Here is a 22,077-nt window from a genome sequence, read left to right on the forward strand (position 1 = left end):
TAATGTCTTCAAAGAATATTGAGGGAGTTAAATAAGAAAAGCAGAGGTGGTAAGGTAGATTGGTTTTAAGGATTTTTAAGAAAGGAGAAGGGTAGGTTAAAAATGGATTATTTTTCATAATTAGGTCATATGAGGAGAAAAGTATATAAAATGGAGCAAGGGGTGAGGGAGTAATAATCAAATGAAGCTCACTCTTGTCTAAAATGGTCAACACACACACACACACACACACACACACACACACACACAGAGCTTGGTGTAGAAAAATACCAAACTCAACGTGGAAAAAATGTGTGGATGAGTGGAGTGGTTTTAGAGGGAGAGTAATACTGGGGAGGGAATAATTACAAATTAAAAAAAACCAACTTCCTGATCCTGAAGAAGGGACTAAAAGGGAGGAAAAAAGAAAAACAAAGAACTAGAATCTAAGAGAGTGCCTCAGGCTGTCTTTTAATCAATTGGAGGAATATCTGAACAAATGGTGGCATATGAATACAATGGAATATTTGTATTACACAATAAAAAGAGACATGAAAGAGACTATTTCAGAGAATACTGGGTGGTATGAACTGATGCAGAGTGAAGTGAACAGAACCAGGAAAATGATTTATACATATTCTAATGCAGAGGCAATATATACAAAATTGTACATATAAGATACACACACACACACACACACACACACACACACACACACACATAGTGTATATGGAAGGTAATCTTGGAGGGAATCCACTAGTAAAGGGTACTGAGGAAGACCTCTTGTTGAAGAAGGTGGGATTGAGTATTGCAGGAAGCCAGGAGGCAGAAATGAGGAGGGACAGCATTCTAGGCATGGGGATACAGTAAGTGAAAGGACATGGAGTGGAGATATAGGGAAGTTGGGAAGAGGGAAAGATGAGTTCTGTTTTGGACTTGTTGATTTTGAGATCTTTATTGGACATCTACCCTGGGTAAAGACTAAGGCTCTGTGAATACATGTGAGTAAATGTGTATATGTGTGAGTGAATGTGTGTGTGGAAGGGGGTAGGGATAGAGAGATAGATGGATTTGTGAATCATTTGCAAAGAGATAATAATTGAACCCAAGAGAGCTGATGAGATTGCCAAGTGAGATAGTCTAGAATGAAAAGAGAAGAGGGCTCAGGACAGAGCCTTGGGGAACACCCAAATTTACTGGGCATGACATGAGAATCAGCAAAGGAGACCAAGATGATGGTGATACCTCAGAGGAGGTATCACAAAAACCCAAAGAGAAGAGAGTAGCCAGGAAGACAGGGTGATCAGAACTATGAAAAGCTACAGGGAGGTCAAGAAGGATGAGGACTGAGAAAAGGTCATTACATTTGGAAATTAAGAGATCATTGGCAACTTTGTACAAAGCAGTTTCAGTTGAATGATGAGGTTAGAAACTAGATTATAGAGGGTTTAGAATAGCGTCAGAGGAAAGGAAGTGAAGGCATGGAGTACAGATAGTTGTTTTTTGTTTTGTTTTTTTTTTACAAGAAAGTTTAGCACAAAGCGGAGGCACAAAGGGGAGAAGAAATATAAGACAATAGCCACCAGAGATGGTAGGATCAAGTGTATTTTAGACATGGCCGGGGGGGATGTGGGCATTTTGTAGACAACAGGGAAGGAGCCAAAAGTAATGGGATAGACTGAAGATAAGAAGAAAGTGGGAGTGATGGTAGGGGCAATCATCAGAAGAAGATGGTAGGGGTTGGGATCCAGGGCAAGAAGAAGATACATCTCTTCATGTGAGACGAGAGTGAAGAAGATAATAGGGGAGGATGTCTGGGTATGTGTGATGAGGCCAGGAGAAGGGAGAGTTCTCAGAAAATGGTCTTAGTTTTTTCTGTGAAATATGAGACCAAGGTCCTCATCTGAGAAGATGGGCATGAGCAAAGATGAGAACACATGGAACTTCCACTATGAAGCATGATAAACAGTGACTTGATTAGGGAGGAGGTGAATACATGCTCTGGGGTGATGACCTCAACTCCCCCTTGAACTGATGAGTCAAGTCCCCAGAACTCAGCCCTTCAGTGTTCTAGGGAACAGATCTAAGGAGTTGGGGTTTTTTTTCCTGGTTTTATACAGCTCATACTTCCAAACAGGTGTACTTCCCTTCTAGATTGTCAGTTGTTTAATTAGCCAATTAGCTTTTAGAAAAGGGTGTTTACTAAGGTGGAATGATAAGAACATTTGGTACCAAACATTCCCCCCAAAACCTACCTCTGCTTCTTCACTCCAGTTCATCCAACGGCTCATTAGAGTAATGTAACTGCAATGCCTCTGATTGTTTTGATTCAATCTAGATGCATTTAGACCCATCTAAGACATCAGAATATAGAATTTTAATCACTCATTTTGGGTGGGGTGGAGGTGATTTGACTGATTTACTTAATTGACCCTACCCTTATAAGAACGAATATCTTGCTATAGTGAAAGGCCAGATGAGATTAGATAACATAAAATTTGTAGCGGACCAGTCCAAAGTTTCATGATATCTTCTAGCTTCATTCAGTAACAAGGGAATAGAAATAAAAGCAGTGGTTGTGGGAATAATCTAGGGGTGGAGTTTTAGTAAGGTATGATTGAGGCAAAGGGGCCAAGGGATGGAGAATAAAAGATAGTGTAGAGTTGAGTCAGTTCATCATGGGGTTGAGAGAGGGAAAGGAAATGACTACAGGTAGAATGATGGCCTAGGAAAGACTTAAAGGGTAGAGGAAATGGAGGTCACAGTAAGGACCAAAAATAAGGTTAGTGGTTATAAAGCACAGAGAAAGATGGAATAATAAAAGATTACAATCAGATAAATTAATTTCAGAAGTTTTTTTTAAACACAGAAGTGGAACATCTGTGGGTAATGGCAAAATCAAGGCTAGAACCATTTTCATGTGTAGATGAAGTGGAGTGGAAGTCATAGGAACTGAGTATGTTGAGGACCTGGGAAGTTAAGTTATTTGAAGGAGCATCAGGAGCATCTCTCCCCCCTCCCCCATATATATATATAAGTCTCCTAGTATGAGAACTGGAATTAGGGTAGAAAGAAAGACTGAACTCATTGAGGAAATAAGGAGAATGGACTGGGGATTGATAGATAACAGCCATCAGGATCTGGATTGGGAGATAAATTTTGATAATGTGAACCTCAAAGAGGGATAGGATGTTGAGTGATGGTGGTGAAAAGACAGTGTAGAAGGAATCTGGGAGAATTCTATGAACTACTGCAGAACAAAGTGTGAACCAGAAAAACAATATAAATGATGATCATAGTACTTTAATTTAGTAACCAATGAGATGACTTCAAAGGACTGATGATGCTATAAAGATTTCATCTCTTGACAGAGGAGTGGTAGACTATTGGTGCAGAATGAGGCATGCATTTTCAAACACGGCCAATGTGTTTTGCTTCACTGAACTTATTTGTTAACAGGGAAGGTTCTATTGGAATGGGAGAATCATTAGGAAGTAACAGTGTTGTTTTTTTTAAAAAAAGGCATCAATAAAACATTTTAAAAGGAAAAGAGGGGCAGCTAGGTGGTGCAGTAGATAGAGCAATGGCCCTGGAGTCAGGAAGACCTGAGTTCAAATCTGGCCTCAGACACATAACACTCACTAGCTGTGTGACTCTGGATAAGTCACTTAACCCTAATTGCCTCACTAACAAAAAAAGGCCATGTCTAGAACCTCCAGTTCTGCTGATTTCTCTAGAACCTCCAGTTCTGCTGATTTCTCATGTAGGAAACTTTTTATTTACTATATTTCCCGTATCACATTTTCTATGTGGTCTTATCTCCAGCAAGAATTGTCATTCCTTAAAAACCCTGCCTAAAAGTTAAAGTCAATCTCTCTCTCTCTCTCTCTCTCTCTTCTCTCTCTCTCTCTCTCTCTCACACACACACACACACACACACACACACACACACTTTACATTGGCTCAAAAGAAAGAGTCTTATGATAAACCACAAATGAAGACATTAATATGACAGAGACAGGACCTGTGATTTCCTTGGGCTTGTTTTCAGAACTTAGAAATTTCAGTTGCATTATGGGACTTGTAAGTCTATACAGTATTTGTTTATACACTATTTGTTTTTATATGGCTACTGTTCCAACCCAGCTCTTCCTCAACAGTTGAGTAAAATGGAATATAGATAGGAACTATACTTGTGATTTCTAGGAACCCCCAGGTGAAGAAATATCTCTAACAATACAAGTCAGCATCTTTTCTGTAACTTGTACTTCTAGAATAGTTTATAGCAGATCAAAATTAAATTGGGGAATATTTAAAATGAAATAATATTTAAATTAGTATTTAAAAAGAAACAAAAATACAATAGAATATAATGTCAATACGTGGTTTTCTAAGTCAATACACATCCTTCAAGGATCCTTATGCATAGTTTAGTGTTCTCCTTTCTACTTGAGACCACCTCCTTTCTATTTGATATCACTGGTCACCAGCACTTAGAGGGGTAAGTGGAGACCTGGATTCTTAGCCTGGATTTGCCACTTGGGTAAATCACACAGCTAGCTAGCTAACCTTTCTGAGCTCTGCTTCCCTTGTTCGTAAAATGACCAGGGTGGATTAGATGGCTGAGAAGATCCCTTTCAGGTGTAATATTCTATTATTGTATGATCACTCAGCCCACAACATTCCTCCCTTGGGGGGTTTCCCTCACTCTAGGTGAGATCCAGGGAGTCAACAAAATAGCCCATGAATCTGTCTCTCGACAGATAACTTGCAAGTGGAAAGGAAATGCTTTACAAGGTCTAATTAAATATGAATGTGTCCCGTTCTCCTCGAGCAAGGATGCAGAGTGGTACCAAGAGTCTAAGTCAAGAGGAGTCTGCCATATATACCTGACTCATCCTCCAACTTCTCCCCTATTTCTGGGTCTATGTGCTTAATCTTAAAGTTTAATAATAATCACAAGAGGCAGCACATCATTGCCTCCCTATCTGGTTGAGAGGTTTACAACTCAAACTCATGGCATAGGGAGAAATTGGTTCAATCACTTGGAGTAATGGTACATGGACAGCCACTTGGGCATGACTGCTATTTAACATGAGGAAACCAGGCTGGCTGCATTTAGCGTGCACGTTCTCTAATAAACACGTCATGCTCCAAGGTGAAAATTAACACCAACCCCTCCAAGCTCTTCTCACCCAGTGCCCTTCTCTCTGAAGTAAATAAATGAGCCATAGAAGAATGGAGACAAAGTAAGGTAGCATTGGCCTCCCACGAAGAAACTACATGGCCAACTTTTGCACAAACAAATGCTTTGATATTGATAAAAATAGGGAATTCTTTTTCTTTCTTTTTAATGAGACTTGTGATTTTATTGGTGTAGGGACCTTCTGGTCAGGAACCACTTCTACTAATGCAGATTAGCACTTGTGCTGCAACCAACTGTCTGAGTCATCTGGGGCAGTGGTTTCAAAAAATTTTAGAGCATGTACCCTATTAATAAAAAAATTGGGAGTATACCTCCCTAACATATGTATATTTACTGACTTATAAAGTATATAACATGCTATTATACTAGTAATTATATATATTAAAAATGACACAAAAATAGAAACTTAAGATGAAATACTGATTGACTTTAGAGTCAATATGGAACCACTGGAGTTTACTGAGTTGAGCAATTATATCATCAGTCCTGTGCTTTAGGAATACCAATATGGTAGTTTTGTAGAGAATGGATTGGAAAGAGGAGAGTCTGTGAACTTTGCTGCCTTGGGTCCTCTTAGGTTATAATCACCTTGAGAGACCTTTGCCTGGCTTGCCTGGGTGGTAGTAAGTGAAGGGTTGGAGGAAATGGAGGTCACAGTGAGGGCTGTGGACACACCCACAATTAGTTACTGAGGGAAGGGTCAAATGTAACCCATCTTCCCATCTGTGTGCCCATTGACATCATTCCTTGGCCATCTGAGGGTACACTGCCCCCCACTATGATCTGGGACATTGAGAGGTTAAGTGAATTACTCAGGGTTACATAGCCAGTATATATCAAATTAGAGAGTTGAACCCAGGTCTTTCTGAATCCCTATCCACTAGGCTACATTGCCTATTACCATTTCTTCCCCCCCCCCATCTCTGAGCCACTCTTCCCTAACCCTTGTCTGGAGCAATCATTAAGTACCCCCACTAAAGGTTTCTAGGCAGCATTTCCCAGAGAAGTCAGCAGCAAGAGGGGACCAGCCTGCCTTTTCACAGTGACCTGACCCAGATCCTGGAGTGTGAAGGGGAATGTGGACCGAAAGACATACTTGCTGCACCAGATTTGTCCACAGACCTGGCTTGGTTTCAGGACTTCCTAAGTAGCCAGATGAAGTTGCATTTTCATCTTTACTTCCCATACTCCCAGAGCCCCTCCAAGGGGGTGGTTTCAAGAGGCGGTTATATCTCCCTAATCTCCTTATAAATGGATAATTACTGGGGTGGAAGCTTTTTTATTTATGTTTACTTTTTGTAGTCACAGGCACAAGTATTATTAGTCTAATTCTACAAATGGGTAAATCAAGGCTCAGAGAGGTTAACTGACTTAACCAATGTCACACAGCTACTCAGGGTCAGAGTTAGTATTCAATCTCAAATTCCTCATTTCTCTTGTTTTGTTCTCAATTTAAGCAAGGGGAAGACTCTACTGAGGCTTTTGGGAAGCCGTTGGATGGTCTTTTTGGAATAAGGTAACTTGGACCCCTACATAGTTTAGATGACTCAGCATCATAGTAATCTCCCCAGTGTGCCTGAATAAATCAGGAAGGCATGAATAGGACCCATTAAATACCAGGCAGAGAGAACCACCCCCAGGCCTCCTGGAGAAGACTGGCACCTGCATGGCCCTTCAGACTGCAGGCAGCCTCTAACTTTGTTCTTAGCTCCAAGATTCCCCCAGTAAAACAGCCTCCATGAACTCAACTCTGGAAAGTTAAACAACTTCAAAGTTAAACAGACGACTATTTAAAGTTAAACAGCTCAAGTAAGTATTGGGCTCTTTTTTTTCTCCTCCAAATACTGAAGTGCATTTTTAAAGCCCTGGTTTCCAACGAGGACTTGGGGGTTAATTTTCAGCATGGTGCCTGGGGATTTAGCTGTGGGACTCCCATTACCAGTAATGGGAGTCATGCAGCTTCATTTCATGCACACTACACTGAGAACGCACCCCTCGGTAGCTACAAAATTTTAGTTTTGAAATTGAGCCGCGCTATCTTTTTTTTTGTTTTTTTCTGGAGAACAAAGCAGATTTCCCCAAACACCCACATCACCAGCAATATGGGGAGGCCTGAGGGAGAGAAGGGACCAGAAGGAAGAACTAGATTTTAAATGTTCTTATCTACATTTAAATCTCCCCCACCACCCCCCACGCCGTATGGGGAGAAAAAATAGATGCCCACTTGCTGACAGATAAGGCTATGGTGTCTCACCCTGATGCTGAGTTCTGAACCCCATGAAACCTGGCACGTGGTTTGTACCATCCAGTGCAACACCACGATGCTCCTCTAATAACCTGAGCCCTGCTGCCTGTCATTAAGGGACCTCTCTCATTAGGCTTCTCTTTTTAAATGGCTGCTATCATCTGGTCCCAGTGTACATTAAATCCCATTATAATTATAAACACACTTGCCTATAACACTCTCTGCAGATTTCATCCACACTGCCTACCCCCTCAGGGCATCTTTGCACTAATAACAACTCAGATTTGCTATTTGAGTTGACAACATTAGGTCCCAACAACATTTGCAATATGCCAGGGAAAAAAGGAAAAGAAAAACCCGTCTCTTCTTCAAGCACTAGGATCTAGGGGGGTCACAATGACCCAGGGTCTCAGAGGCTGAGAAAAGATAGTAATATTCTTTTATGTCCCTCTGACCCCCTCCCCACTCAAAGTGATTGGTGCAAAAAAAAAAAGTGATTGGTGCAGTGGAGATACTGAGGGCATCCAAAACTCTGAACAGAAGAAACCAAAGTTCGTAACATCCACTGTTGCCAGATCTTTCCAGGCAAAATGGTGAAAATGTAGTGAAGATGAGGAGCAATTATCTGTATCATTCAAGCAAAAAAAAAGTTTTTTAACTCACTTATCTAAATAAGAGTAAAATTTTTATTATCTGGGAACCATTTAATCCAAACCTGTAAGAAAAAAACCCAATTTTTTTCTCCCCTTCACATTCGTCACTTTTAAGAGGATGGGACAAATTGGTAACTAAACAAAATAAGGGCATATACTTAGTTGTTGTTTTTACAAAGATAAACTGAAATTTTTAAGATAAATTTGGGTAAATTCTATTGATCTTAATGATCTACACTTTCCACATTGTTATTCACAATAATGACCAAAGGGACCCTGCCAGATCCTACATCATTCAATTTAAAAATTTATCAAGTATCTACTATATGCAAAGAATGGTGCTAGGTGCTGAAGGCTATAAAGCTGAATCTGGAAATGAAATGTAGCTTTTTATAAAAAGATGTGCTCTACAAAATACCTATCTCAAATTGCTTACCTCAGAGGAGGAAGGCAAAGGAGGGAGGGAAGGAGAAAATTTGAAACTCAAAATTTTATTTTAAAATTAATGTTAAAATTGTCTTTCCATGAAATTGGGAAAAATAAAAATACTATTTAAAAGGGAAAAAAAGGATGTTCTCTAATTACTAAGGCAGGAAAAAAATAACTGATTTTTTTTTAGCAAGTCATTTAACCAGAAGTCTTGAAACTGAAAAGGTTGCAGTATTCAACCTTCAATTTACCAGAAAATGTAATTCAGTATCATAGCCCATTTCCCAAGCACGATGGCTAATTGGTTTAAAATTCCCTTCTGCCTTTTGCCTGAATTATCTAAGAAATGCGGAGATCATAGGTTCGTAGACTTAGTGCTTGAAGAGATACTAGAGGCCATTGAGACCTCATTTTAAAAGTCAAAATCAAAGAGTGGCACAGACTGGCTCTGTGTAAGCTAGGGAGCATACAACAGATGGGATTCAAACTCAAGTCTTTGTGACTCCAAGAGGAACATTCGATCTACCATGTCTCCTAGGGTCTGTGTCTTGAATGGTTCAGCCAGGTTTCTATGTGGGCTACTTCCATTAATAACTATTTTCCCCTTATATTTGGCTATATGTGTGTTGATTTGGCCTATGAGCTAAAAAGGAGTGAGGGACTAGAGCAAAAACTTATCTTGAATGCGTTTACTTCCAGCCCTTCTGCTTACCATTTCTGAATTCTCTTTGTCTGAGAAGCAACATGGCAAACTGGATCTGGCCCTTATTAACATAACTTTCTCAGTTTCCTCATCTGTAAAGAAAGAAGAGTAACATACTGTTTATTTACCTCTTGGGCTTGATGAGGAAAATGTAAATCAGACTCTATCTATAATTGAGTTATTATAATTACCTCTCACATTTTGTTGTTCTCATTTGGGGTTTTCTTTGCAAAGATACTAGAGTATTTTGCCATTTCCTTATCCAGCTCATTTTACAGATGAGGAAACTGAGGCAAACAGTGTTAAGTGACCTGCCCAGGGTCACACAGCTAGTGAGTCTCTGGGGTCAGACTTGAACTCAGGAGGACTCCAGGCCTGACACTCTATCTACTTTGCCTAGTTGCCTCTTACATCCCTCTGCTCAACAGCTAGAACACTGGCAAGCTAAGCCACAGCCCTTTAAATGTGTGTTTCAAGTAAAGGCAAATGAGAAAAAAATAAATTTGTGACTGAAGAAAGTTCATTTCATCTATTCCTCTGCCTCTAGGCATGACCATACCTAATCTATGCCTGGTCTTTGGGAATCTATCCTAGAGACAGAGGAGTTAGAGCTGAAAGATACCTTTGAGATTATTTTGTCCAACATCTTCATCTTACAAATGAGGGAACTGAGGCCCAGAAAGCGGAGGTGCTTTGAGATCATTGATTTATGGATGGAAAAGAACACTGGATTTGGAACAAAAGGAGTTGGGTTCAAATCCTGCCTTTGGTGGTTACTACTTTTATTATGACTTTGGGCAAGTCACTTAAACCTCCTTAGGCCTGTTTCCTTATCTGAAAAAATGAGGTAATAGAACTAGCTGGCCTCTGAGGTCCATTCTAGTTCAAAATCTATGGTCCTATGACTTTTGAGGTTATCTAGGCCAAGTCTCTTATTTTACAGATGAAGATATTGAGCCCTAGAGAGGTTAAGTAACTTGCCCAAACAGTAAGTGACAGAAGTAGCATTTGAACCCAGGTCCTTTTGCTCTAGATTCAGTATTGTGACTTGCCCAAGGTGACACCATTAGCTCCTTGAAGAGATGGGATCATAACTTCTGGCTTGAAATCTAGTGATTTTTACACTGTACCTACCGCATTGCTTCTGTTTTTAAGGACCTAGAGAGATGAATCAGGCTTCCTCTATTACCCATATTCAAGGAAAGGGCAACTATCTTACAAATGCAGCATCATTAAATGAAGAAGATAGTTCGATGTTAACAAATTTCCATCCTTTTTGTTTTGAGATGCTGCCACACAGAAATCTCTGAACTGGGGACTCTCATTAGCATCCCTGGGACCCAAGGACACAGCTCTAGCTGTAAATGGTTGAGATTCTGGTGGAGGAATTGCTGCTTTATCTGGGCCCAATAAACCTTATCAAACTGCTGTGCAGCCAGCCTTCAGTGCTAAGTGGAAATGCTGCCTTCCAGCCCAAAGCTGGCACCTAGCCCACAGGCTCTCTTGCCTCTCTCTTTTTGTTACCTTCTCTACCTCTTAAATTCAGGCATTAATCTCTTTTTAACACTTACTAACAAGGGCTAGGCTTTTTAAAGGGCAGAGTTTATGAAGCAAGGGAGATTTTTCACATAAAGTGAATTTGGGGAGGAGGTGGGGGAATGGAAAAGAAATGGGGGTGAGATTGTTCTCACTTGTCTATTGTTTCTAGTGATTCTCTCCTTTGCTGATTTGAGGATTAATGGGAGATTAGGATCTGGGGTTAATTACGTGTTTTTCAGGCGGTTCTGCTTTTAAAATGTGGTTGAGTGAATGGGGACATCTAGATACTTATTTCCAATTGCAGCTAGGCAGTATCAGTGAATTCAACAAGTCTTTTTTTTTTTAAAGGGAGATGGGGAAGGTGTCTTCTTTTTCTGTGGCTGCAGTCAATGAAATCCAAGTCAGTGAAGGTGCATTTCTCTCTCTTTTTCCTTGCCTTTTCACTCACCATTGTGTTATTAGCTCTCCAGTTTAAACCCTTCCTCCATTCACTCTCACCCAACCCGCCAACTTTTGCTAGAACGAGGGGACACGTTTTTATTAGTGGGCAGTACCCTGAATTATAAAACAGTGTTAACATCAATACACCACTATTATTAACGATATAATTTGATATTACCTGTATTACTGTAATGCAGTCTAAGGAATGATAGTCAATTCAATTCAACCAACAGTCTAATGAAATTTAATCTTTAAATCTTTAACTGATCCTCTTCTTCCATCTGATCACTTCCCAATTCTTATTTAGAAAGCCTCGCTTCTCTGCCTGCCTTGTAAGAGGAGAAAGAGGATGGGATGTTTTTTTAACCCGGATTTTCTAATTTCGGACTATGCTGGAAGTGCCTGGTAAACCTTAAAGCTCTACAAAAATGTTTTAGTATTATTCTTATGGTACCTAGATTCAAGCAGAAGACCAGGATGAGGCCAATTCGGGTCTGCTTCAGGGTTGCTGACCTTGAAGAAGCCCACTAGGGTCCAGATATCAGTAAACTCCAGAGTTGAAAAGAACCCAGGGGCTGGGAGGGTGGTGGTGGGGGCTGTTTAGGCTCTGGATTTTTATCTTTCTGTCCGCCTTTCTTCCTCTGTTCCCTTTTGTTTCCCTGCACTGTGGAAGCAAGAGACCTAGGCTCGATGTATAGGGTTCGGAGACCACGAATGTGTATATGTCTGTATGTATGCATCCTGGGTAAAAAAATAAAATCCATGACCCGGCTCCATTCACACGCGTGTCGACAACAGATCGTGGGGAGGCGCTCCTCGCGCGAAACCTATCCAAGGTGCATACAGCCGTGGGGCAGCGTGCTCGCCTTGCTAGCACCCCTTCAACCTTAGGTCTGAGATGTCCAGGTTCCTCGGGACCCGCAGTGCACTCCCCTTCCTAGCTTCAGCATATTTGGGGGCGCCAGTTCCCATCACTTGCTACTCCATATTTACTGTCAGCAGTCTCAGCAGGAGACCCCAGGTACCGCTCCCCCTTCTTGGCCCTCGGCAAGTCTCTCACCAAATTATCCAAAGGGTACTAGGAAGGGGAGGCCAGGGATTGAGGGGTGTATGCGAACCTTCGCGGAGGGACCAGATTTACTACCATTGTCTGCCCAATACTGGGTTATGGTCTCAACTTGTCCCCTAAGGAACTAGGGCGCCATCTGGGGAAATGGGGGCCGACTTTTCTGGGTCAGTATCATCTCAAGCAATTTGCGCTGCTCCGACGGTGGATTGGTGAGGGTTGGGGGGAGGAAGCCTAGAAAACATCTCTCCCCGGCTAGAGACCCAGAGATACGCTGCTGCAGAGTCACAAGTTTTCCTCTGGCGCCGAACTACTCTTGCTCCTCGAAGGATCGGGGTCGGAAAAATTAGGCAGGGGTTCCGTGAACCCCGCCCCCCCTCCCCTATTCGGCGATCTCCACCTGCTGCCCTTCCACTGCCCACCAAGAAAAATCTGCTCTGGAAGACAGCTTTGCAACCCTGGAGGATCGGAGAGAGAGCAGGGGAGCGAGAGGGGGGAAGAACACCCCACAAACTGGTTAGAAACAGAAACTAGGGATGCAGGGTTGGGGGAAATTATGCTTGATACCCTGAATTGAGGGGAAAAGGGTCAGGCACATTCTTGACTGGGGCGCGTCCACAAACTGGGAGAAAACTTCGAGCCTAGAAGGGTGGGCGGCTGGGAGTGAGACGCTATAACATAAAAAGCAAAAACCGAAAGGGGGTGTCCAAAGCAGGACGGTGTTTCTCTGGCTTCCTTCTCTTCTTCCCTCTTTCAAGGACCCCCACTTTTCCCAATCCGTCCTCCAGGTCCCCTCTTCCCCAGGCAGCCGAGCGGCTCGCGCTGCCGCCCCAGCAGCAGCTAGATGTCAGGCAAAGCCCGGAGCCGGGAGAGCAGCAGGGAGGGGAGGGGACGGCGGAGGAGCGCCCGGCTCGGCCAGCACAGGGGGTGGGAGGGCTGAGCACGGGGAGGGGAGGGGGGGCGAGGGAGGGAGGAAGGGGGGCAGCTGTGGGCAGGGAGCCGCGCTCGGCCGCCAGCACTAAAGATGGAGAGGCGCCGGGGCCTCGCAGGGGAGGGGGCTCGGCGTTGACGTGGAACGCGGCGGAGGCGCCGCAGCCGGTGGTGATTTGCTAACCTCGCAGCACAGAGGAGTTAAGGGCGATGAGAGCGGGTACTGCGAACTGCCGGGCTATGCCGCCGCCGCCGCCGTAATACCGAGAGCAACAGTTCCACCACAACACCCCTCCCAGACACAGACACACACACACCCCCACAGGCACGCACACCCACCCCAGAGCGCACGGCTCGGCAGCGGTGAGTGGGGGGCCGGGGAGGGGCGCACGGTCTAGCCGGCGCCGCGCGCCCGGGCGCACGGGGGCTGGAGAGGTCCGGGGGGGGCGCGCTCGCTGCGGCCACTCTGGCCCATTGGCTTCGCCTCATTTTCTTTGCCTTTCTGCCCTGCTGAAGCTGCTGGTGCTGTTGTTGTTGCAGCCGCCGCCACCGCCGCTGCTGCCGAGGGGGAATAAGAGGAGAGCCCCGGCTGTCAGCTCGGGCGCAGCTGCCTCCCCCCCTGCCGACCCCTCCCTTGCAGGACAGGGTCTGGGTGTAAGATTCGGGGCTGGGCGGTCGGCTGGTCTAAGGGGAGGCTAGCGGTGGGGGAGGCTTTGTATGGTCAGGGGAAGGCGGCGAGCCGGGAGCCGGTCAGGGCTCATATGTATGCCGACGGGTGCGCGGGAGCGAAATAGGATTGTGGTTATTTATTCGTGTATTTATTTAGTGGCCGGCTGGGCAGCTAGGATCTGGGGGCCGGGAGTGGATGTATTGGGAGGGGAGTGAGGATGAGGACGCGTTTCGGTTTTGTTTCTTTTGGGGAAGAAAACAAAAACGTGAGGATTTATTTTTCTTGCCGTGACTTGATTTTTTTTTTCGGGGGCGGGGGCGTGGAGTGACCAGGGCTCTGTGTACATGTGTGTGTCTCTCTCTCGGGAGCCCGTTTCTTTTCCCCTGTCCTCCCGGCGGGACTGGCCGCGGAGCTCGAGCACTCCGTACGCTCTCAACCGGCCGCAGGGGGGGTTGTGCCGGCGGCGCTGCACCTGATGCATTTGGGATGCCTTGTCTCACACTCACGCACAGGCACGCTCACTCACACAAGACACTCTCACGCCGACAGGCACCCGTCTATTCTCTCACGCTTAGACACTCGGATTCACACACAAACGCAGGCACTTTAATGATCACACTCACATAAAGACACGCACTCTCACACTTAGCCCTCACGCTGGCTCTCCGGCTGTGTATGTTTGTTGCAGACACTCGTTTGGCTAGATACTGGGGTTTCTAGTCGACTCTAATCATCCCCTACCCTACTCCCAACCACCCATTTCACTGCAGGGGGGCGGGGAGATGATGGCTGCAGACCCCTTGTTGGCTTTTCAGGGGGAGGGTGGCTTTTGTGTTTTTCTTTTCATCTTCCGTCCTTCTCCCTCCCCTTTCCCTCAGATGGCTAGAGCTTCTGTGTCCAATCGGCTGGGACTCAATTTCCCTCCCTTGGGTCTTTCGTTTTTCTCTTTTCCTCAGCTCAGCATTCTCCTTCCTTATGGTTTCCAGCTCGCTGAGAAAAGTTGATTCCCCAAGTTTCCTAAAGTCACTTCTAAGTCTTCCATGGGTTTTTCTAGGGTTGAAACTGGGGGGGGGGAGGTCGTATGAGATTCTGCTGCTCTTTCCCTTAGTTGGGTGTTAACACTACCTTTCTCCAGTCCCCAGTGTTCAGTTCAGAGGCCAGTTTTGGGTGCAGAAATGTAGGTTGAAGAACAGGCACTGGGGTACTCTCTGTTGTGTTTTCTTTCTTTTAGAGAATGGGTCTGTTAGGAGGAGAGAGATTAGGAAACTGAGCCACCAAATAACTCCCTCCTCAGTCAAACCCCTAAATCATTGGGGAGCCCTGTCTTTTCAGGGAGGCTTTCTATTATACTTTAAGCTTCCTCCACCCCTTCCACTTGGTTAAGGGCCACAGAGGTACCTTAAAAAGGAATAGCTGACTTATTAACCCCTTCAGTCTTGCTGGACAGATTTACCACTCCCCACCTCCCAACCCCCTCTTCGGGTTCAATTTCCTTGGGGCCTTAGATTTTTCCGAGTGTGTGTGTGAGGGGAGTGTCCTTCCTCCTTGCCTCTCTCCAGTTCAGTCAGTTATTGCCAACAGCTGGGTGTGAGGGGGGTAAGAGAGAGGGGGCTTTTCACCATTCCCACCGCCACTTAAGTGAATCTGGGAAACCAAGGTGCTCTGCTAATGACCCTGAGTAGTCCTTATCTCTCATCTCCCCCTCTTTTTGGTTTTACTTCAGTGGTAGATAGATTTACAGTACCTCTAGGTCATGGATTATTTTGCTGTCATAACCAGTGCCCAAATTTCTAAACCCTGTCCCATGGAACAAACTTTATCTCAGGTTAGACATCCTGGGTCACAGGATACAGCATATGTACTTTAGAAACTCCCTCTTGGCCATGCCACTGATATCTCATGCTGATCACATTCTGTTTATGTGACCTATCCATACACTTCTTTCACAGTCTCCTATCATAGATCTGTGGTATTGTATACACACAATGCTTTGTCTTCTGCTGAGTGACTTTGGGTAAATCTTTTTTTTCTCCTTCCCCTGCCTTGTATATGGGAGGGGCATAATAAATGTTCATATTGAATTGAGTTGAATTTAAGTCATTTCACCTCTTTGAGGCCCAGTTTCCTTATCTGAAAAATGGGGATAACTACTTGCCTTGCCTACTGATGTTGTACGTAAAGCAATTTATAAAGAGGTACATAAATGTGAGTAGTTATTATTCTGTAGGCATCTGTCTACTACGTGTATTGCAAACGCATACAGCTACAGAATGTATTCCTGGTATGTTATACTAAATAAACCATACCTCCCTGCTCTAGCTTCCTGAAATGTTCCTGCCAGACACTGAATAATAATAATAATCATCATCATCATCGTCATCATCATCATCATCATCATAATAATAGCTACCATTTATATAGCACTTACTCGGTGCCAGGCACAGTGTTAAGCACTTTGCAGTTATTATTTCATTTTATCCTTGAAACAGCCCTGGGAAGTAGGTACTATTATTAGCTCCACTTTAAGGATGAGGAAGATGAGGCTAGTAGAAAATAAGTGATTAAGTGTACAAGGTCACACAGCTACTATCTGAAGCTGGATTCAAATTCAGATCTTCCTGATCCCAACCAAGTCCAGCATTCTATACTACTATGACATCTAGCTGCTTCAGAGATGGTGAGGGTTAGCCTAGGGGTGAGGGAGGAGGCAGGAATTCAAAATTAAAGGATGTGCATTGGAGGCAGAGCTGGACCCTAGCTGGCTGATCATGATAAGGGATGTAGGGAGGAGAGCAGCAGCCATTCACAGGTTGGCCTCTTGCAGGGACCTGCCCTTAGCTCTCATGGACTTTGCCCTGGGGCTGCCACACTGAAGAATGGGAGGATGAGACTTTGGTCTGTCCTGGAACTTGGAGGGCTTCCCCTACGGAAGCTGGGGAGGAAAATCTTAGCTCCTGTGTGGTTATCTGTGCTGAATAAAAGGAGGGACTAAATACTTGCTGTTTTTCAGGATTTGTGTATGAGTGATATCATCTCTGGATGTGACTGTGGAAGATAATGCCACTCCTCTCAACTAAGCATTTTAAAAAAGCCCCCTACCCCCAGCCACAGAATTTACATTGATTTTCACTCTTGTTATATAGCAGTTGGTGCAATATCTGACAGAGTAAACCTGCTTAAGGGGTGGAAAAGGAGTGAAGGCAAAATAACCTTTTCTTCCTTCCCACCAACTTTGGCCTTTTTAAAGCAGGTTTCCTGTAAGAAAGAAAAAAAAAAGGAAAAGATCCCAAACCTCTGCAAATTCAAAACCCTTATATTTCTAGACTTCAATCAATCAATCAATTAATAATCAATTAATCAATTAAGCACCTACTATGTACTAAGATTTTCTTGCTCAGAAAATTTTTTTTTCAGAATTTCTTCCTTTCTAGGGACTATAGATTAATCTCTTGGTTCCCTCTCCTTTCCCTCTTATTGTTCTTTTTCCTCTTCCTTCAGGCCTTTCTGTCTAGCTGACCCTGCAAGGCCATCCTGCCCTAACACACAGAGACCAGAAGGAAAGACAGCCTCATGCCTAAGCCCCGGACAGTGCCATGGATCTGACAAAGATGGGCATGATCCAGTTGCAGAACCCCAGCCACCCCACGGGGCTGCTGTGCAAAGCCAACCAGATGCGGTTGGCAGGGACTCTGTGTGATGTGGTCATCATGGTGGACAGTCAAGAGTTCCATGCTCACCGCACAGTCCTGGCCTGTACCAGCAAGATGTTTGAGATCCTTTTTCACCGAAACAGCCAGCACTACACCTTGGATTTCCTGTCGCCAAAGACCTTCCAGCAGATCCTGGAGTATGCCTACACAGCCACCCTCCAAGCTAAGGCTGAGGACTTGGATGACCTGCTCTATGCAGCGGAGATCCTGGAGATTGAGTACCTGGAAGAACAATGTCTGAAGATTCTGGAGACCATCCAGGCCTCGGATGACAATGACACAGAGACCACCATGGCAGATGGTGGTGCTGAGGAGGAAGAGGACCGAAAGGCCAGGTACCTCAAAAATATCTTTATCTCAAAGCATTCCATCGAGGACAGTGGGTACGCCGGCGTGGCTGGGCAGCACCTCCCTGGAGCCGTGGCAGAGCAGAACCCTTCTGTGTCCACTTCTTTTGGCCTGGCAGCCATGAGTCCCACCAAGGCTGCTGTGGATAGCTTGATGAGCATCGGACAGTCTCTCCTCCAGGGAGCCCTGCAGCCACCTGGGGTGCCGGATGAGTCTAGCTTAGCCACTGTTGGGCGGCACCCTGGGGTGGCAGAGGTAAAGACTGAGATGATGCAGGTGGATGAAGTGCCTGGTCAGGACAGCCCGGGGGCAGCTGAGTCCAGCACCTCAGGTGGGGGTGGGGACAAGGCTGAGGAGAGGAGCAAGGATGGTCCTGGGACCCCCACTAGGAGCAGTGTTATCACCAGCGCTCGGGAGCTGCACTATGGACGGGAGGAGAGTATAGAGCCGCCGGTGCTCCCTGCTGAAGCCAGCCAGGGCCCTCCTGGTCGGCCTGAGCACTCCGTTGCCTCGGCTGAGAAGCACCTGGGCATCTATTCCGTTCTTCCCAATCACAAGGCGGACTCGGTACTGAGTGTGCCGTCCTCCATGACCTCAACCCTGCACATGCAGCCAGCAGCACTGGCTGTCTCCATGGACTTTAGCACCTATGGTGGGCTACTGCCCCAGGGCTTCATCCAGAGGGAGCTCTTTAGCAAACTGGGCGAGTTGGCTGTGGGCATGAAGACTGAGAACCGGGCCATGGGGGAGCAGTGCAGTGTCTGTGGGGTTGAACTTCCCGACAATGACGCTGTGGAGCAGCACAGGTAGGCTTACATGCTTTCTCCTCTTCCAGCATCCCTCCTGGCCCTGTAAGGACCAGTTCATCTTTTTAGCCTAGAGTGAGGGGGACACACACCGAGGGGAGAGTAGCTAATCATAGCTAGCATATAGAGAGTACTGGGCCTGGAGTCAGGAACACTCATCTCCTTGAGTTCAAGTCTGGCGTCAGACACTTCCTAGCTGTGTGAACCTGGGCAAGTCACTTAACCCTGTTTACCTTAGTGTCCTCATCTGTTAAATGAGTTGGAGAAGGAAATGGCAAACCATTCCAGTATCTTTGCCAAGAAAACTCTGCATGGAGTCATGAAGAGTTGGATACAACTGAAAATGACTGAACAACAACAAAAGCATATATGTTAGCTCATTTGCTCACACAACAACCATGTGTGGTAGGTGTGCCCCATTTTATAGATGAGGATCCTGAGGCTGAGAGGCCAAGTGATATATTTGCTGAGGGTTCACCCAGCTAGTAAGTATTGGAGGCAGATTTGAACTTGGGTTTTCCTGACTCGAAGATCTTCATTCTATGCACCTAAATGCATAGAATTAGATAGTAGAGAAACGGTGCTGGGTATTTCCTTTGTCCCTAGGTTCACTCTTCTTTTATGTTTGGGCCTCTGATTTTTCTCCCATATTTTCTGTGGTTAGCTTTCATTTCATTTGGATATTAATGGTCAGCAGGGATGGTGGTTCCTGCTTAGCTTTAGTAGTGGTGGTGATTGTTGAGTCGTTTCAGTCACATCTGACTCTTCATGACCCCATTTGGGGTTTTCTTGGCAAAGATACTGCAGTCGTTTGCCATTTCCTTCTCCAGCTCATTTTGCAGTTGAGGAACTGAGACAAAGAGGGTTAAGTGACTTGCCCAGGATCACACAGTCATAAGGGTCTGAGGCTAGATTTGAACTCACACAGATGAGTGTTGCTGATTTCAGTCCTGGCACTATCCACTGCCCTATTTAGCTGCCTTTTAGGTTTGGTATGTATGTCTTATTCAGCTTCAAATTCTCCAGTTCTCTGCCAGTGATGGCTACAGAGGCAAGAGCAGTATAGGTTAGGTTGTCAAAAACAAATTTTTTTAGCCACACCCTTTTTTCCATGGTGGCTGGTGCTCCTTCAGGTTCTGAACCCCTTCCTCAGTTCCAGCTCAGCTTGTGGATCTTTCCCATTTAACCTTTTTAGGTTAGGTGGGGAAGAACAGATGTTCTGATGGGTGGAGTTGATAAAACTGGGCCTGCCTGACAGTCCAGAGAACTGTGTTCTGGATTCATGTTGCATAATATGATGCTTGTCATTTTTCTCTCTGGGCCTCAGTTTTTTTTTTATTTATAATGGGCAAAACACTTGTCCTTGAAAGGAGATCATGTCTTGAAAGAGCCTGCCATCAACAGGTGATGAATAAATACAGATGTGATGAGTAAATACAGATGTGATAGTGTGTTGTTTTTATCCTGTCTTAATTAACATATATAATTTTTTAATTTTTGGGACACTAGACTAATCTTATAATATTGAGAAATCTAGCTTTTCTTTGTTTTAAAGGTGTCAATATGAATTTTCTCCAAACCCTTGCCCCCATTCTTTTTCTTTTTCTGGGGCTTTGGTGGTGGTGTCCCCACCCCTTGTTACCTACCACCTCTACCCTCTTTATCCCAGCCTCTAGCACAGACATGAAAAGTTGCTTATAAAACCAGTGCTTCGCAGACAGGTTTTTAGCATAGAGTGTCACTGCGGCTTTGCGTGTCCGGTGTGGGGGTGGATTGGAATCGTCTCCACCCTTCTCACCCCAGGACTGTGTACCACATCTGATCTAATCTCAGCTCAGCCGGAATCTGTTCTGATATTGCCTAATGGGTAGACCTGAGACCCACTAAGTAAGACATGGAAAATGCAACTGAGCTCAGGTTAAATGTAGCAACCCTTTCCGGTGGGTGCAAATAACAACCAGCACTAAGGTGTGTCTTTTTGGCACAAGTATCTCTCAGAAAAAGCTTTTTTTCCCCAAACTTTCCAAAAGATGACCCCTTCCAACTTTACCAAACAACTTCATCTTTTCCTGAATATTCATATTTAGTGTTTCATGCTATGGAAAATGAAGACATGGTGGAAACAGTTTCTAAACTTTCTAGGCCTCAGTTTCCTTTTTTGTACCATGAACAGAGCAATTAAAGGTACATTGACGCTAGGAGGCTACTCTCCCCAAACTGCAATCCAACTTGCATACCATGGAGTCTTCCTGTAGAACCCAACAGAATGAATGCCCTTGGTCCTTGCTGCTCTGATGCTATTTTTTTTTGTGTCCCCAGAAATGAGTGTAAAGAGTCAGATTCACAGAATCATCTAGTTCTATCTCTATGGCAATCTCCTCTCTGATATAGCCAACAGGTAGGCATCTAGCCTTTGTTTGAAGACAAAGGAGAAGGGAACCCAGAGAGTGAGGGAGAACATATTCCTTACCCAGTCATCTCATCCCATCTTTGGGATAGCTCTGATTTGTTAGAAAGTTTTTCCTTACATCAAGCCAAAATCTATCTATATTCGGTGTCTCCCCATTGGAAGCCATCCCTTTTTAAGGTCTTTCCATCTTGGTTTATGTCAAGTTTCTTTGACTTCTCCCTCGTGTAGACTAAAGCTTGCTAACGACCTAGTTGTGTGCTTGTGTGGATTGCCCCATTGTATATTACTATATGTTATGTATGTGCAGTATAGTGGAGAATCTTTTGGATCTCTGCTTGCTGGTGATGCATGCTAAAGATTCTCTTGCTCCAAAAAGGGAATGGGTCACTACATGGGAGCCACAGTCATACTTTGTGTTGACAAACACAAAGTCTAAAGTTAGACTTCATGTCTAGACTTTCTATGTTTAGACTTTCATGTCTAAAGTTAGAAGGTACCCTAGAGGTCATTGGGTCCAAGCCCTTTATTTTACAGATGAGGAAACTGAGACCCAGGGATATTCAGTGTCTTGCCCAAGGTCACCCAGGTAATGAGAAGTAGAGATGTGATTTAAACACAGGTGCAGTGACTCCCAAGTCCTGCCCTCAGCTTGAGCTTTCTTTCCACTTCCTCTCTGATGATAAGTGCTCCTCATGGGAAAACGTGGCATTCAATTCAGTAGATGTTTGTTGCAGTGCAAGGTATCTACTAGGTGTACCGAGGATACAAAAGTTGACAAGAAGCGTTTCCTGCTTTTGTACAGCTTGCAGTCTAAAGGGGTGGGTGGGGTGCTGTGGGGAAGGTTTATTTGGATTGTAAGTTCAATGGAGAGGGATCTAGGCTATAAGAAATTTGAGGAGGGAGAGATTCTTTTCAGTTGTGGGGGCTTAGGAGAGGTTTTAT

General features: G+C 44.6%; 1 protein-coding gene across 3 annotated transcripts in view; it reads left to right on the top strand.

Moving 5' to 3' along the window:
• Window positions 1-12,674: 12,674 nt before the first annotated feature.
• Window positions 12,675-22,077, top strand: part of ZBTB16 (zinc finger and BTB domain containing 16) — a 248,894-nt gene continuing 239,491 nt past the window's right edge. The window contains exons 1-2 of one of the 3 annotated variants that reach the window (XM_020989734.2): window positions 12,675-12,777; window positions 17,360-18,725. In XM_020989734.2, the coding sequence (XP_020845393.1) occupies window positions 17,455-18,725 (1,271 nt within the window). In that variant the 5' untranslated portion in view covers window positions 12,675-12,777; window positions 17,360-17,454. Of the gene's footprint in view, window positions 12,778-13,247; window positions 13,555-13,664; window positions 13,846-17,359; window positions 18,726-22,077 lie in introns of those variants that run through there. The other 2 variants (XM_020989732.2, XM_020989733.2) reach the window with 2 other exon arrangements.

Source organism: Phascolarctos cinereus, unplaced genomic scaffold (genome assembly GCF_003287225.1).
Source record: "Phascolarctos cinereus isolate Bilbo 61053 unplaced genomic scaffold, phaCin_HiC Scaffold_726;HRSCAF=1367, whole genome shotgun sequence".
NCBI classification, from domain to species: Eukaryota; Metazoa; Chordata; class Mammalia; order Diprotodontia; family Phascolarctidae; genus Phascolarctos; species Phascolarctos cinereus.